Source organism: Salvelinus namaycush, chromosome 9 (assembly GCF_016432855.1).
Source record: "Salvelinus namaycush isolate Seneca chromosome 9, SaNama_1.0, whole genome shotgun sequence".
NCBI classification, from domain to species: domain Eukaryota; kingdom Metazoa; phylum Chordata; class Actinopteri; order Salmoniformes; family Salmonidae; genus Salvelinus; species Salvelinus namaycush.
The window spans coordinates 32,718,571-32,737,188 of record NC_052315.1 but is presented as its reverse complement, the minus strand read 5'-3'; the positions used below and the strand labels follow the sequence as shown (position 1 = coordinate 32,737,188).

The window sequence follows — 18,618 nt, the reverse complement described above, 5'->3', positions numbered from 1 at the left end:
TCCAGCCAAACATAGCGATAACGTATTCACCACCAAAATATATTAATTTTCACTAACCTTCTCAGAATTCTTCAGATGACAGTCCTGTAACATCATATTACACAATGCATATAGAGTTTGTTCGAAAATGTGCATATTTAGCGGCACAAATCGTGCTTATACAATGAAAATAGTGTCCAAATACTCAAGCAATCTGTCCGGCGCCATCTTGGAAAGACACCTATTCTTATCGAAAACTATTCATAAACTTGACTAAAAAAATACAGGTTGGACAGCAATTGAAAGACAAATTAGTTCTTAATGCAATCGCTGAATTACATTTTTAAAATTAACGTTACTGCGCAATACAGGGTGCGATAACGCAAGGCTACACTGCAAGAAATGGCGTCTTATGCATTTGACATTTTTCAACAGAACAATGAATTATCAGCATAAATAGTTCTTACTTTTCGATGAACTCTCATCAGAATCTTGGGAAAGGTGTCCTTTGTCCAGAACAATCGTCTTTTGGTTGAAAGCTGTCCTCTTGTCCTGTCGAAATAGCCGCTAACGTTCGGCATGTGCCGGAAAGGTGTCCAACTCTTGAAAGCGCGTCACAAAGAAATGCCAGAAAATCGCAATAAACTGATATAAATTGCTATAAGTCGGTTTAAATTAACTACCTTATGATGTCTTTAACAACTATAACGAATAAAAACATGACCGGAGATATAGAACTGGCAAAACGAAAGCTTGGCAGGAGGCCACTCTGATGTCCCTACTGCGCCATGCGCAACGTTGAAAAGGACGGTACTTCCGCTCCAGGGTCTTATATAAGGTCCCAGATTGCGCAATCCACTCCATTCAAATTCTCCCCGCTTACTGACATCTAGAGGAAGACGTATGCAGTGCATGTAGCCCGATGGCTTACATGGGGACTTATAAACTGACCTCAGAACAGGGACCTCGATTTCTGAAATCTCACTCCCTGACAGGAAAAGTGCTGCAGAATGAGTTCTGTTTCACTCAGAGAAATAATTCAAACGGTTTTAGAAACTAGAGAGTGTTTTCTATCCAATAGTAATAATAATATGCATATTGTACGAGCAAGAATTGAGTACGAGGCAGTTTAATTTGGGAACACATTTTTCCAAAGTCGAAATAGCACCCCCCATAGGCTCAAGAGCCGAAAATAAACGCAGTTGACAGTGAGAGGACTTGCTGAGTTTACATATGAGATGAGTAATGCAAGATATGTAAACATTATTAAAGTGGCATTATTTAAAGTGATTAGTGATCCATTTACTAAAGTCTGTATGTAGGCAGCAGCCTCTCTATGTTAGTGATGGCTGTTTAACAGACTCATGGCCTTGATATAGAAGCTGTTTTTCAGTCTCTCGGTCCCAGCTTTGATGCACCTGTACTGACCTCGCCTTCTGGATGGTAGCGGGGTGAACAGGCGGTGGCTCGTGTGGTTGTTGTCCTTGATGATGTTTTTGGCCTTCCTGTGACATCGGGTGCTGTAGGTGTCCTGGAGGGCAGGTAGTTTGCCCCCGGTGATGCGTTGGGCAGACCACACCACGCTCTGTAGAGCCCTGCGGTTGCGGGTGGTGCAGTTGCCGTACCATTTATTGATACAGCCGAACAGGATGCTCTCAATTGTGCATCTGTAAAAGTTTGTGAAGGTTTTAGGTGCCATCCCAAATGTGGATTGACTGGTCTTCAGACAGTAAGTCAAAATTTAGTGGTACCGAGATACTGTATGTAAAGTATACATTTTTAGCGTGTTATCTTTGTGTTTTCTAGACTCTGGCCACGGCTGCTGAGAACTTTCAGATGGAACACCAGTGGGAGGATGAGTATGCGGTAAAACTGTGATTGTAATTATAACCAACATTACAGTTACATGATATACTGTAAGTGTAACTTGCCCCTCCCACCACCAATGTGTAATACGAATGTGGGTAATGTGTGGCATCTGTTTAGTACTGGAACATTCACCACCCATTGGCTGAGAGACGGCAACCTCAGATGACTCTACAGTACATGGTGTCTTATTACTGCTCTCTTTATGTGCTAAAAAGGAGGGAATATAGGGTTTCAACGCACACACACACATCCACTCACACTCACAAACACTGGCACGCTTGAGTTAGCGGCCATATATCTTGTTTAATAATAGTTGAACCAATATGGTTTAATGCTGTTGTCATCAAGAGATTTAACTGTTATTATTCATGACATATTGTGGGCCATTAAACCACTTATGTCCACAGATGGCCTCTACCTCACAATTACCGCTTCTCTCTCTCTCTCTTTTATCTTTTACTATTTTTTATTGTTGTCGAGAAGGAACCTGTAAATAAGCATTTCGCTGAATGATGTATGTGTCTGTATGTGTCCCGTACATACGACTAATAAAACTTGAAACTCTCTCCAACAAACACACATACACACACACACGCACACACACACAAAATGCTCACTAGGGATATTTGTGTCATTTGTTACAGGATGGTGACATTGTTTACTACAATGCAAAGGACAATGTGAGTATTTTTATTCCTTTTCTGCCAATGAATGAAAAAATGGGTCTCACACAGAGCTGTATCTATAATCAACCCACAATCTCACTCAGAAAAAGACTAGTGGTTTGGTCTACGACAGCTCCCGCCTCTCTTTCCAACTCACTCTTTTCACTCTTTGCTCTCCCTCTTTTCCTACCTCGTCATTCCCTTTCTCTCTTCCTCTCTTACACCTCCCTCTCTCCCTCCCTGTCTAAATATCCCCTGCCCCTCTTCCTCTCTCTTAGGTGAAAAGGTCCCTGGTGTGCTTCCACTTTAATTGACATTTGAGATGTATGAGCTGCTACTGTTGCTTTATTAGGAGTCTTTTCCTACCCCATGTTAATCCACAGAGTTTGGGCTAAACATGTTTTGGCTTGAAAATGAGGCAGGTTTAACCCAGCCTTCTCCACACACCATTTATTTCTCTAAACCGGTGTAGTATAATAACTAGACATGCGTCTAATGAGGGACGGTGGATTTGACATGTACATCTACTTGGTCTTAGCCTCCCTGTTTCATACATATACAATATGTGGACATAGGTTGTAGTCTGTTATAAATCACTGTCTAATATTCTCCTTTCCTCTCTTCTAGTTGGAGGTGAATCACACAGAGGGTAGGAAGAACCGGATCAGGCCAGCCTTTAAGGAGGACCCGTTGTTTAAACGCTTCACCTCTGATAACGACACTGCTGTACACATCCCTACTGACATCTACGATGGCTGTGAGTACACACCAGATGAGGCTGGTGGGAGGAGCTATAGGAAGATGGGCTCATTGTAATGGCTGGAATCTAATAAATGGTACAGAATCAAACATGTGGTTTGATGTGTTTGATACCGTTACCAATTATTCTATTACCGCCATTACAATGAGCCCGTCCTCATATAGCTCCCCCCACCAGCCTCCTCTGGTACACACACACAAACACATACGTGCACTATACACACATGCACGTATGTATGCATGAACGCGCACACACACACTACACCCCCCTCCATAAACACACACACAGCGTAACCATAGATATGACACAGACTGTACAAATCCCTAGATAAATGGTACCTTTATTAACAGCAGAGCAACATATTTATGTTTATATTCTTTATGTGTCTTTAACTGGAAAAGGACCTTGGGGTCATGCACGGACAATTTTAGATCAGAACTCTAACACCTAGTGTTAAATGTAATATGTGACCCATTGAAAAAGTGTTAAACCAATATTTTTCAAAGTGTTGAAAAACAAACACCCCTAGAGTGTTGGTTCCCTAACGCCATGGGTTTTGCGTTTTTTTTGTGTTACGGAACAACACGTAGTTTTACAGTATTTGGGGGGGGTTAACACTGTAGGGTGTAAAGTCTTATTTTCATATTTCCCAGCATGCCTTGTGAGTGAATTTGACCAATACACACACATGACTGTGTTTATTAGTGACAGAGACATGGTTGTTGCATTCATTAAGTTTCAGTCCAGAAGCATTTACCAAGTGACTGCCTAACTGAATTTTTTTAAATTGAAAGTAAGCCCTTCATGGCCAATGTATTATACATTTCACAAGGTCTAGTTATTCTCAACATTGTGGTCTGAAAATCCTGACTAATGAGGAACATCAGATGGGTATACAACAAAGCAGGATCAATGAGTTAGCCAGCTAACTTGTCCAAATAAAATAAAAATATTTTTCAGAAAGCTAACCTTGAATGGGCATGGTGTAATTAACTCAACAACCCAAAACACTATCTAAGTTTAGCTTACTTAATGAACCAGAATACAGTGGCTTGTGAAAGTATTCACCCCCTTGGTATTTTTCCTATTTTGTTGCCTTACAACCTGGAATTAAAATAGATTTATGGGGGGGGGGGGGGGGGGGGGATTTGTATCATTTGATGTACACAACATGCCTTCCACTTTGAAGATGCAACATATTTTTTCTTGTGAAACAAACAAGAAATAATCAAAAATATGTTATGGTATGGTATTTCTCTATAAGCTTGGCACATCTAGCCACTGGGATTTTTGCCCATTCTTCAAGGCAAAACTGCTCCAGCTCCTTCAAGTTGGATGGGTTCTGTTGGTGTACAGCAATCTTTAAGTCATACCACAAATTCTCAATTGGATTGAGGTCTGGGCTTTGACTAGGCCATTACAAGACATTTAAATGTTTCCCCTTAAACCACTCGGGTGTTGCTTTAGCAGTATGCTTAGGGTCATTGTCCTGCTGGAAGGTGAACCTCCATCCCAGTCTCAAATCTCTGGATGACTGAAACAGGTTTCCCTCAAGAATTTCCCCGTATTTAGCGCCATCCATCATTCCTTCAATTCTGACCAGTTTCCCAGTCCCTGCAGATGGAAAAACATCCCCCTGCATGATGCTGCCACCACCATGCTTAACTGTGGGGGATGGTGTTCTCGGGGTGATGAGAGGTGTTGGGTTTGCACCAGACATAGCATTTTCCTTGATGGCCTAAAAGCTACATTTTAGTCTCATCTGACCAGAGTACCTTCTTCCATATATTTGGGGAGTCTCCCACATGTCTTTTGGTAAACACAAAACGTGTTTGCTTATTTTTTTTTTAAGCAATGGCTTTTTTCTGGCCACTCTTCCGTAATGCCCAGCTCTGTGGAGTGTACGGCTTAAATGGGTCCTATGGACAGATACTCAGAACTCCGCTGTGGTGCTTTGCAGCCCTTTCATGGTTATCTTTGTTGCCTCTCTGATTAATGCCCTCCTTGCCTGGTCCGTGAGTTCGGTGGGCGGCCCTCTCTTGGCAGATTTGTTGTTGTGCCATATTCTTTCAATTTTTTTTATAATGGATTTAATGGTGTGCCACGGGATGTTCAAAGTTTCAGATATTGTTTTATAGCCCAACCCTGATCTGCACTTCTCCACAACTTTGTCCCTGACCTGTTTGGAGAGCTCTTTGGTCTTCATGGTGCCGCTTGCTTGGTGGTGCCCCTTGCTTAGTGGTGTTGCAGACTCTGGGGCCTTTCAGAACAGGTCTGTATATATAAGTATACTGAGATCATGTGACACTTAGTTAAATAAAGTCCACCTGTGTGCAATCTAATTATGTGGCTTCTGAAGGTAATTGGTTGCACCATATCTTATTTAGGGGCTTCATAGCAAAGGGGGTGAATACATATGCAATCACCACTTTTCAGTTTTTTTTAAAATACTATTTTTTTCATTTCACTTCAACAATTTGGACTATTTTGTGCATGTCCATTACATGCAATCCAAATAAAAATCTATTTCAATTACAGACGGAAATGCAGCAAAATAGTGAAAACACCAAGGGGGATGAATACTTTTGCAAGACACTATCTGTAGTTAATTCTGGTTGTTAATCCAAGTTACCTTTATGGTATACAGCTCATACCTGCAAATCATAATATGCTGGTTTGTGAAGTGTTTAGTAATTATATCAGAATCCAACCAGAGGGAGGATATCCAACAATTTGACTATTGTATCACCCACAACCTGCATTCAGAATGACTGCTGTGGTGAAGACCTTGACAAGTAAGACTAACTAAATCATCTAAACTGGAACAACCATCTCAGTAGCGGGGCAATAATTCCAACCCCTTATAGATTGGATTAGTTTAGAAAAATAATGGGTTGGTTGGTAGCAGTGTGTTTCACTAGTATTTACCTGCTGTCTGAAAGGTGTGTCTCCTGAGTCCTTCTGACATTAAATCTGGCTGCTTTGTCTAATATTGATCGGTGTGCTGCTTTCTGTGTGTGTTCGTGTGTGTGTGTGATTGGACTTACTTGCGCACGTGTGGGTGTTCGTTACTGAGTCAGTGTGTTTGTGTGTAGGGTCAATAGCGTGTGGTGTGTTGCGTCAGCCCTCACACGTAGAGGCAGCAGGATGGAGTCACTCCTTCAGCATGCACCTCGGCCTGCTGAGATAGCGTCTGGATCCAAGGTTACCCACTACTGACCTCACAGAGAGGGAGAGGGTGCATGTGGGAAATTAGTATGTGTGTGTGTGCAGGTGTCTGTGTAAGCTAGAGTGTGTGTTTATCTTGTCCCTTCCCAGACTCTGCTGGCAGGGGTCGGGGCTTGTTGCCATGTTTCCTCCTGCGTTCTCTGGGGGGGGGCTAAGATTTGTGATTGGTGGATCGTAATGAGTTTGTGTCAGCCCAGTGGCCTACTGGGTAATAGTACAAGCTGTTGCTATTTATAATCCTCATAGAAATCAGTAAACAGAGCGAGAGAGAGAGAATATATATATATATATATATATATATATATATATATATATATATACAGTTGAAGTCGGAAGTTTACATACACCTTAGCCAAATACATTTAAACTCAGTTTTTCACAATTCCTGACATTTAATCAGAGTAAAAATTCCCTGTTTTAGGTCAGTTAGGATCACCACTTTTTTTAAAGAATGTGTAATGACAGAGTAATAGTAGAGAGAATTATTTACTTTAGTTTGTATTTCTTTCATCACATTCCCAGTGGGTCAGAAGTTTACATACACTCAATTAGTATTTGGTAGCATTGCCTTTGAAATGTTTAACTTTGTCAAACGTTTCAGGTAGCCTTCCACAAGCTTCCAATAAGTTGGGTGAATGTTGGCCCATTCCTCCTGACAGAGCTGGTGTAACTGAATCAGGTTTGTAGGCAGTCCTTACTCACACACGCTTTTTCAGTTCTGCCCACACACTTCCGGACTGGGGACCGTCGCTGGAGGCCCCAGACTGGGGACCGTCGCTGGAGGCCCCGGACTGGGGACCGTCGCTGGAGGCCCCGGACTGGGGACCGTCGCTGGAGGCTCCGGACTGGGGACCGACGCTGGAGGCTTCATGCCATGGATCCTCACTGCAGGCTCCGGGCCATGGATCATTACTGGAGGCTCCGTGCCATGGATCATCACTGGAGGCTCCGTGCCATGGATCATCACTGGAGGCTCCGTGCCATGGATCATCACTGGAGGCTCCGTGCCATGGATCATCACTGGATGCTTCGTGCCATGGATCATCACTGGAGGCTTCGTGCCATGGATCATCACTGGAGGGAGGAGACGTATAGGCAGCCTGGTGCGTGGGGCTGCCACAGGGCTCACCAGGCTGGGGAGACATACAGGAGGCCTGGTTCTGGGAGCAGGCACAGAATGAACCGGGCTGTGGGGGAGCACTGGAGATCTGGTGCTTATCCCTGGCACCGCTCCTCTTGGCTGAATGCCCACTTTAGCCCGGCACGGGCGGAGCGCAGGCATAGGACGCACTGAGCAGTCACAGCGCACCGGAAACACAGTGCGCAGAGACGGCGCAGGATACCCTGGGCCGAAACTGCGCACCGGAGACCAAGAGCGCTGAGCTGGCACAATCCGCCCTGGCTAGATGCCCACTCTAGCGTGGCACTTGCGGAGAGATGGCTCCGAGCGCACCGGGCTGTGCACGCGCACTGGAGACACCGTGCACTTTACCGCATAACACGGTGCCTAACCAGTACCACGCTCCTTGCGGTAAGCACGGGGAGTTGACTCAGGTCTATAACCTGACTCCGCCAATCTCCCCGTGTGCCCCTCGGGGGGGGGGGGGGGGGGGCTGCCCCTCGTGCCTGCTTCGATGACTTGCCTCCTCATACCGTCGCCGCTCCTCCTTCGCTGCCTTTAATTCCTCCTTTGGACAGCGATATTCCCCAGCCTGCCTCCAGGGTCCTTTACCGTGCAGGATTTCCTCCCAAGTCCATGAGTCCCCTTCTCCACGCTGCTTGGTCCTTTTGTGGTGGGTAGTTCTGTCACGCTCGTCGAAATGATCGACCAAGGCGCAGCGTCGTGAGCGTACATTTTTGTTTATTTATAATGTCGCCAACAAAACAAGAAATAACAAACGAACGTAAAGCTACGTAGTGCTCGCAGGCCACTACACATAGACAACTACCCACAATCACAGGTGGGAAAAAGGGCTGCCTAAGTATGATCCCCAATCAGAGACAACGATAGACAGCTGCCTCTGATTGGGAACCACACTCGGCCAGAAACAAAGAAATAAAGAACATAGAATGCCCACCCAAATCGCACCCTGACCAAACCAAATAGAGACATAAAAAGGCTCTCTAAGGTCAGGGCGTGACAGAACTATGAACTCACTAATGGGCAGGAGCCATAGTCAGACCTCCCATTGCTGCCTCAGAAAATGTTAAACAAGCAATCCAATACAGAGAAATCTTTAGGATCACCCTCTTGAGCATTGATCATCTATACCAAACTTACAGGAACATGCTCCAGCAGTCTCTGAGTTTCTGCTGCGTTTTTTGCCAATATGCTGCCGACCTGAACCTTTTACATTTTGTATTGCTTGATATGAGCTTGATTTGGCTTGTTAGGCACAAGATAACCAATGGAATTGTCCAAGGTGTGACTGAAGTAAGAGACCCAAAGACTATAGTTGTAAAGTATTTCACAGAGAGATAGAGAGACACCACATTAATTCAGATCACATCCCCACAATGCAATGTATGAATGTAATGTTTTTATAATGAAGGCCCCCTACACACTCATATGCACAAATACACACGCACACACACACACACACACACACACACACACACACACACACACACACACACACACACACACACACACACACACACACACACACACACACACACACACACACACACATCACTCTCCCTTCTTCTCCACTCACCACCTGTGTCCATCCACCTGCCTCTCATATCCTCATCAGTGTGGATCAAAACCTCAAACTGTGTACAAACCATTAAAAAGATATATGCAAACAATTATAAAAAATTCTGACAAATGTGTGAACACAATGAAGAAAAATGAAGAAAAACATTTTCACATTATTCTTTTTCACCACTTCCAGCTACATCTGGTCTCCCATCCAGGAAGCAACCAGGATCAACCTTGCTCTGCTTCAGAGTAAACCAGCAGTGGGATGCAGGGTGCTATGTTGCTGGAATGAATGTGCAAAACCTTGCAACTAGAAAAAAAGGCAGTGAAATCAAAGGTCAGGGCAACATAACCAAAGATAGGGAGAATTGCAGGAAAGAGGGAGGCGTTTTATTTAATTGCGTTATCATTAAAGAAAATCAGTGAAAATGTTTTTTTTTGCTCTCACAAATGAAAAAAAATCCTTGCAAAATGTTGTTTCGCTATCAATACTTTTGGGTTTATGATTTGCTTTCAATATCATTCTTTTTGTTTGCAATACTAAGAATTTTGTTCTCGACTTCAGAAGCTTTACTTGATATTAATGACACAAAAGTAACTCCCTCACTCGAGGATTGCATCATATAATAACACTATGACTCTATTAAAGGTGTTTATAGTGGCAATCCTTAATCTATCCTTAATCTAAACATGAACAAAGTGTGTCCCAACCACAGTTTCAGTAAAAGGTGAGGGATGGTGCTGGAGACTACATTCTGGATGCAATGACTGACCATCCATGATATCAAAATAATAGTTTTAACCATGTTTCTTTTTTTATTTCACCTTTATTTAACCAGGTAGGCTAGTTGAGAACAAGATCTCATTTACAACTGCGACCTGGCCAAGATAAAGCAAAGCAGTGCGACACAAACAAAAACACAGAGTTACACATGGAATAAACAAACATACAGTCAATAATACAGTGTGTGCAAATGAGGTAGGATAAGGGAGGTAAGGCAATAAATAGGCCATGGTGGCGAAGTAATTACAATATAGCAATTAAACACTGGAATGGTAGATGTGCAGAACATGAATGTGCAAGTAGAGATACTGTGGTGCAAAGGAGCAAGATAAATAAATAAATACAGTATGGTATGAGGATTAGGTAGTTGGATGGGCTATATTACAGATGGGCTATGTACAGGTGCAGTGATCTGTGAGCTGCTCTGACAGCTGGTGCTTAAAGCTAGTGATGGAGATATGAGTCTCTAGCTTCAGTGATTTTTGCAGTTCATTCCAGTCATTGGCAGCAGAGAACTGGAAGGAAAGACGGCCAAAGGAAGAATTGGCTTTGGGGGTGACCAGTGAGATATACCTGCTGGAGCGCGTGCTACGAGTGGGTGCTGCTATGGTGACCAGTGAGCTGAGATAAGGTGGGGCTTTACCTAGCAGAGACTTGTAGATGACCTGGAGCCAGTGGGTTTGGCGGCGAGTATGAAACGAGGGCCAGCCAACGAGAGCGTACAGGTCGCAGTGGTGGGTAGTATATGGGGCTTTGGTGACAAAACGGATGGCACTGTGATAGACTGCATCCAATTTGTTGAGTAGAGTGTTGGAGGCTATTTTGTAAATTACATCGCCAAAGTCGAGGATCGGTAGGATGGTCAGTTTTACGAGGGTATGTTTGGCAGCATGAGTGAAGTAGGCTTTGTTGCGAAATAGAAAGCCGATTCTAGATTTAATTTTGGATTGGAGATGCTTTATGTGAGTCTGGAAGGAGAGTTTACAGTCTAACCAGACACCTAGGTATTTGTAGTTGTCCACATATTCTAAGTCAGAACCGTCCAGAGTAGTGATGCTGGACAGGCGGGCAGGTGCGGGCAGCGATCGGTTGAATAGCATGCATTTAGTTTTACTCGCATGTAAGAGCAGTTGAAGGCCACGGAAGGAGAGTTTGTATGGCATTGAAGCTCATCTGGAGGTTAGTTAACTTCTTATGGCTGAGATCCCGGTAACGGAATCGATATGACAACAGCCAGTGAAAGTGCAGGGCGCCAAATTCAAAAAACAAAAATCTCATAATTAAAAATCCTCAGATATACATGTGTCTTATACCATTTTAAAGGTAATGTTGTTGTTAATCCCACCAAAGTGTCCGATTTCAAATTTGCTTTTCAGCGAAAGCACCACAAACGATTATGTTAGGTCACACCAAACCACAATAAGCACAGCCATTTTTCCAGCCAAAGATAGGAGTCACAAAAAGCACAAATAGAGATAAAAATAATCACTAACCTTTGATGATCTTCATCAGATGACACTCATAGGACTTCATGTTACATAATACATGTATGTTTTGTTTGATAAAGTTCATATTTATATAAAAAAATCTGAGTTTACAATGGCGCGTTACATTCACTAGTTCCAAAAACATCAAGTGATTTTGCATAGCCACATCGTTTCAACAGAAATACTCATCATAAATGTAGATGATAATACAAGTTATACACATGGAATTATAGATATACCTCTCCTTAATGCAACCGCTGTGTCAGATTTAAAAAAAACTTTACGGATAAAGCAAACCATGCAATAATCTGAGATGGCGCTCAGAACAATAGTCAAATTAGCCTCCATGTTGGAGTCAACAGAAACCAGAAATTACATGATAGATATTCCCTTACCTTTGATGATCTTCATCAGAATGCACTCCCAGGAATCCCAGGTCCACAATAAATGCTTGATTTGTTCGATAATGTCCGTTATTTATGTCCAATTAGCTACTTTGGTTAGCGCGTTTGGTAAACAATTCCAAAGTCACGAAGCGCGTTCACTAAAACCTGACGAAATGTCCAAAAGTTCCATAACAGTCAGTAGAAACATGTCAAACGATGTATTGAATCAATCTTTAGAATGTTGTTAACATAAATCTTGAATAACGTTCCAACCGGAGAATTACGTTGACTTCAGATGAGCGATGGAACGGAGCTCCCTCTCATGTGAACGCGCATGGTCAAAGAATGGTCACCTCATGACAGTGGTGACTCATTCCTGTCTCCTTCGGCCCCCCTTCACAGTAGCGTCATCAGACAAAGTTCTACAGACTGTTGACATCTAGTGGAAGCCATAGGAAGTGAATACTCATTCATATCTCGCTGTGATTTCAATGGGATCTTGGTTGAAACTCGACCAGCCTCAGAATTTCCACTTCCTGTTTGGATTTTTTCTCAGGTTTTTGCCTGCCATATGAGTTCTGTTATACTCACAGACATAATTCAAATAGTTTTAGAAACTTCAATGTGTTTTCTATCCAATACTAATAATACTATGCATATATTAGCAACTATGACTGAGGAGCAGGCCGTTTACTCTAGGCACCTCTGTGCACCTTTCATCCAAGCTACTCAATACTGCCCCTTCAGCCACAAGAGGTTTAATTAACACCGTGTCCAAAGAAGGGCCAGAGGTATACAAAATGGTGTCGTCTGCGTAGAGGTGGATCAGAGAATCACCAGCAGCAAGAGCGACATCATTGATGTATGCAGAGAAGAGAGTCGGCCCGAGAATTGAACCCTGTGGCACCTCCATAGAGACTGCCAGAGGTCCGGACAACAGGCCCTCCGATTTGACACACTGAACTCTATCAGAGAAGTAGTTGTCCGGACAATAGGCCCTCCGATTTGACACACTGAACTCTATCAGAGAAGTAGTTGGTGAACCAGGCGAGGCAGTCATTTGAGAAACCAAGGCTTTTGAGTCTGCCGATAAGAATGTGATGATTGACAGAGTCGTAAGCCTTGGCCAGGTCGATGAATAAGGCTGCACAGTAATGTCTCTTATCGATGGCGGTTATGATATCGTTTAGGACCTTGAGCGTGGCTGAGGTGCACCCATGACCAGCTCTGAAACCAGATTGCATAGCGGAGAAGGTACGGTGGGATTCGAAATGGTCGGTGATCTGTTTGTTAACTTGGCTTTCGAAGACCTTAGAAAGGCAGGGTAGGATAAGATATAGGTAGGATAGATATAGCTCTGTAGCAGTTTGGGTCTAGAATGTCTCCCCTTTGAAGAGGGGGATGACCGCGGCAGCTTTCCAATCTTTTGGAATCTCAGACGATACGAAAGAGAGATTGAACAGGCTAGTAATAGGGGTTGCAACAATTTCGGCAGATAATTTTAGAATGAGAGGGTCCAGATTGTCTAGCCCGGCTGATTTGTACGGGTCCAGATTTTGCAGCTCTTTCAGAACATCAGCTATCTGGATTTGGGTGAAGGAGAAATGGGGGAGGCTTGGGCAAGTTGCTGTGGGGGGTGCAGGGCTGTTGATCAGGGTAGCCAGGTGGAAAGCATGGCCAGCCGTAGAAAAATGCTTATTCAAATTTTCAATTATAGTGGATTTATTGGTGGTGACAGCGTTTCCTAGCCTCAGTGCAGTGGGCAGCTGGGAGGAGGTGCTCTTATTCTCCATGGACTTTACAGTGTCCCAGAATTTTTTTTTGAGTTTGTGCTATCTTTTTCTATCTTTTTCTTCGCATATCTTTTTTATATTTTTCTAAACCTCAACTTCAAAATACTCTCCTGCAACCCGCCTCACCCAATGTGGTGTGGATCTGTTTTTTCTAAAGTATTTTTATTTACCTCGGAACCGGAATGCCCCAACCGAAGTTAGCCAGCTTACTAGCTACTAGCTAGTAGTCAACTAACCACTGCTAGCAGTCTTCAGCTAACCTGAGTTGAGTTTGTGCTTGAAAATTTGCCTTAGCTTTCCTAACTGCCTGTGTATATTTTTTCCTTTCTTCCTTGAAAAGGTGCATATCACTGGGGCTATTCGATGCTAATGAAGAACGCCACAGGATGTTTTTGTGCTGGTCAAGTGCAGTCAGGTCTGGAGAGAACCAATGGCTATATCTGTTCCTGGTTAAAAAAAAATTGAAAGGGGAATGCTTATTTAAGATGGTGAGGAAGGCACTTTTAAAGAATAACCAGGCATCCTCTACTGACGGGATGAGGTCAATATCCTTCCAGGATACCCGGGCCAGGTTGATTAGAAAGGCTTGCTCGCTGAAGTGTTTTAGGGAACGTTTGACAGTGATGAGGGGTGGTCGTTTGACCGCAGATCCATTACAGATGCAGGCAATGAAGCATTGATCGCTGAGATCTTGGTTGAAAACAGCAGAGGTGTATTTGGAGGGCAAGTTGGTTAGGATGATATCTATGAGTGTGCCCGTGTTTACGGATTTGGGGTTGTACCTGGTGGGTTCATTGATAATTTGTGTGAGATTGAGAGCATCAAGTTTAGATTGTAGGATAGCCGGGGTGTTAAGCATGTCCCAGTTTAGGTCACCTAGCAGCATGAGCTCTGAAGATAGATGGGGGGCAATCAATTCACGTATGAGGCCAGGGCACAGCTGGGGGCAGAGGGTGGTCTATAAACAAGCAACAACGGTGAGAGACTTGTTTCTGTAAAGGTGGATTTTTAAAAGTAGAAGCTCTAATTGTTTTGGTACAGACCTGGATAGTAAGACAGAACTCTGCAGGCTATCTCTGCAGTAGATTGCAACACCGCCCCCTTTGCAGTTCTATCTTGACGGAAAATGTTGCAGTTAGGGATGGAAATTTCAGGTGGTTTTTGTGGTCTTCCTAAGCCATGATTCAGACACGGCTAGGCCATCCGGGTTGGCAGAGTGTGCTAAAGCAGTGAATAAACACACTTAGGGAGGAGGCTTCTAATGTTAACATGCATGAAACCAAGGCTATTACGGTTACAGAAGTCAATAAATAAGAGCACCTGGGGAGTAGGAGTGGAGCTAGGCACTGCAGGGCCTGGATTAACCTCTACATCACCAGAGGAACAGAGGAGGAGTAGGATAAGGGTACGGCTAAAGGCTAACAGAACTGGTCGTCTAGTACGTTTGGACAGAGTGTAAAAGGAGCAGGATTCTCTGCGCGATAGAATAGGTTCAAGGCATAATGTCCAGACAAAGGTATGGTAGGATGTGAGTACATTGGAGGTAAACCTAAGCATTGAGTAATGATGATTTTATATATTTTTTTGAAATATATCAAAAAGATATGCGAAGAAAAAGATAGAAAAAAGATATATACAAGGGACACGACAAGACGAAGGACAAAGACGACTGACTGCTACATCATCTTGGATCAAAAAAAGCTAAGTTATACTGGGTTTGTTTACATTTACTTTGTTTGCAAACATTAGAGTATATGTCGAGTTTTCTTACATGTGAAACTGCAAATTGGATTTTAACTTTCACATGTGGAATTGCAAGTTCACCTGTGAAAAACAATCACATATACAAATCTAATTTGAAGTTTGATATTTACATGATATTGTTTTTCTTTATGAACTTACAATTCCACATGTTAAAGGGAGAGTTGGGCTCCTGAGTGGTGCACTGGTCTAAGGCACTGAGATGTGTCACTATAGTCCCTGGTTCAAATCTAGGCTGCATCACATCTGGCCGTGATTGGGGAGTCCCATAGGGTGGTGCACAATTGGCTCAGAGTTGGCTGGGGTAGGCCATCATTGTAAATAAGAATTTGCTCTTAACTGACTTGCCTAGTTAAATAAAGGTTCAATAAAAAAACTTGCAATTCACATGTCAAAGTGAGATTTTTTTGTAAGGGCATACACACACACACATGCACACACACACACACACACACACACACACATGCACAGAGGAGAGAGGGAAGGCTATCCATCAAAAAGGCATTAAGTGGCCCCTTGAGTTACATGAGAGGGGGGGAGAGAGAGAAAGAGGGAGAAACAGTGAGAAAGAGGGAGAGAGAGATTAAGAAAGAAGGGAAGCAATTGGGGTGAAGTTAGGCAACCAGTTGCCCAGACTGTGAATGACTATAATGACATAGATTGTGAGTGATATGACTGATATGTTGTATTCTTCATTTGGTTAGCCTCTTCCCTGGTGGTGTGGATGACTCAGCTCAGTCAGGGTTGGGATTACCTCTCTGATCGCTCAATTCACACACGCACGCACACACACACACACACACACACCAGAAACCAGGTGCCCTATGTACAGTCGTGGTCAAAAGTTTTGAGAATGACAAAAATATTTATTTTCACAAAGTCCCTCCGTTCCTTTGTGTTCTTCCCAGTCTCCTGGCAGCAGGTAGCCTAGGGTTTAAGAGGGTTGGGCCAGTAACCAAAAGGTTTCTGGATTAAATCCCTGAGCCAACTAGGGGAATCTGTCAATGTGCCCTTGATTAAGGCACTTAACCCTAATTGCTCCTGTAAATTGCTCAGGATAAGAGCCTCTGCGAAATGACTAAAATGTGAAGTGGAGAATGGTTTAGTTAGTCAGGTTTAAACGCTAGCCCCTTGACGCAGTCAGTCATTGCTTTGGGCAGTGAAATGGTATAATATTTGCCTGACTAATGGAAGAGGGAGACGAGAGGGCGTATCTGAATGTTATTAATGAATGCTCTGTCTGAGGATTCAGTCTGCAGCTTTATCTCTTGCTAGAGGCACTCTCATCTGGAACTGTTTTGTTAAGATCTGTTTTGGGGTTAGCCAACTCCTGTCTATGTTTGTTCGTTGTAATGCCAATGTTGTTTGTGTGAAAGAAAGATGGATAGAGAAGAGAGATGACACAGTTCAGTGCTCTGCTTAGCTTAGTTCTCTTACACTGTACCCCTGTGTCTCTCATACTCATGCATATGACACACACACACACACACACACACACACACACACACACACACACACACACACACACACACACACACACACACACACACACACACACCTGCTGTATTCAGATCTTTCATCTCTCCTCATGAACCACCACATTCCTCTCTGCATGTGTTTGAGTGCAGTGCTCACGTCACTGTGTGGTTTTGTTCAATATGACAGCACAGACTGGATTCAAGCAGTCACATTATTATTATCCTATTTGAATTATTCTCCCCATTTTTGTACATTACACTTTTGTCAATATTGATCAATTTCTTGGTGTAATTGGGAATCGTAATCTAAATCCAACTATCTGTTTTGTGTGTTTGTGTGTGTGTGTGTGTGTGTGCACGTGTGTGTGCACGTGTGTGCGTGTGTGTGGGTAGCCAACATCGTGCTGAATGAGTTGAACTGGACGGAGGCGCTGGAGGATGTGTTTAAGAAGAACAGAGAGGATGACCCTACTCTGCTCTGGCAGGTGTTTGGTAGTGCTACTGGACTGGCCCGATACTACCCAGGTAACACACATGCACATTGAAGCTATATTATCGTTGTTATGTCACTGTGCCCCTGTAGCCAACTGTATCCTAGTTTTTATTAATTTGTTTATATAAACAGAGTCAAAATTCCTACATGGATTCTACCCAGTATACACAAAGCATTAACCTAGATAGGAGCTATACAGAACGTCATTAGAAAAGGAAGTCAGTGATAGTTTCTGAACTCTACTGACTGCATCAGATGAATATTTAATCAGCCTTACTACTGTTGACTGAGTTTATGAATGATAATGAGCTTTATACTGTAGCAAGGGTTGTTATCATGTATGTATTATGAAACAACAACAACAACCTCCGTTAGACTTCATCAAAGAGTCACAATGTATTTCAGTGATCCTAACCCAGTTCCACAGTATTGTTGTTAACCCAGACTCTGTCTCTCCTATCCAGCCTCTCCATGGATGGATGCTCGGAAGACCCCCAGTAAGATTGACCTATACGATGTACGCAGGAGGCCCTGGTAAGAAACCTCTCTCTCTCTCTCTCTCTCTCTCTCTCTTTCTCTCTCTCGCTCTCTCTCTCTCGCGCTCTCTCTCTCTCACACACACACCAGAAACCAGGTTCTCTATGTGCAGTCGTGGCCAAAAGTTTTGAGAATGACACAAATATACATTTTCACAAAGTCTGCTGCCTCAGTTTGTACGATGGCAATTTGCATATACTCCAGAATGTTATGAAGAGTGATCAGATGAATTGCAAAGTCCCTCTTTGCCATGTAAATTGTAGAGAAAAAACATTTCCACTGCATTTCAGCCCTGCCACAAAAGGACCAGCTGACATCATGTCAGTTATTCTCTCGTTAACACAGGTGTGAGTGTTGACGAGGACAAGGCTGGAGATCACTCTGTCATGCTGATTGAGTTTGAATAACAGACTGGAAGCTTCAAAAGGAGGGTGGTGCTTGGAATCGTTGTTCTTCCTCTGTCAACCATGGTTACCTGCAAGGAAACACGTGCCGTCATCATTGCTTTGCACAAAAAGGGCTTCACGGGCAAGGATATTGCTGCCAGTAAGATTGCACCTAAATCAACCATTTATCGGATCAACAGGAACTTCAAGGAGAGCGGTTCAATTGTTGTGAAGAAGGCTTCAGGGCGCCCAAGAAAGTCCAGCAAGCGCCAGGACCGTCTCCTAAAGTTGATTCAGCTGCGGGATCA

General features: G+C 43.4%; 1 protein-coding gene across 1 annotated transcript in view; it reads left to right on the top strand.

The window, feature by feature from the left end:
- Window positions 1-18,618, top strand: part of LOC120053242 (voltage-dependent calcium channel subunit alpha-2/delta-1) — a 108,233-nt gene that overhangs the window by 14,954 nt on the left and 74,661 nt on the right. The window contains exons 4-8 of the mRNA XM_039000388.1: window positions 1,786-1,845; window positions 2,493-2,528; window positions 3,141-3,270; window positions 17,288-17,419; window positions 17,852-17,921. Of these exons, the coding sequence (XP_038856316.1) occupies window positions 1,786-1,845; window positions 2,493-2,528; window positions 3,141-3,270; window positions 17,288-17,419; window positions 17,852-17,921 (428 nt within the window). The remainder of the gene's footprint in view (window positions 1-1,785; window positions 1,846-2,492; window positions 2,529-3,140; window positions 3,271-17,287; window positions 17,420-17,851; window positions 17,922-18,618) is intronic.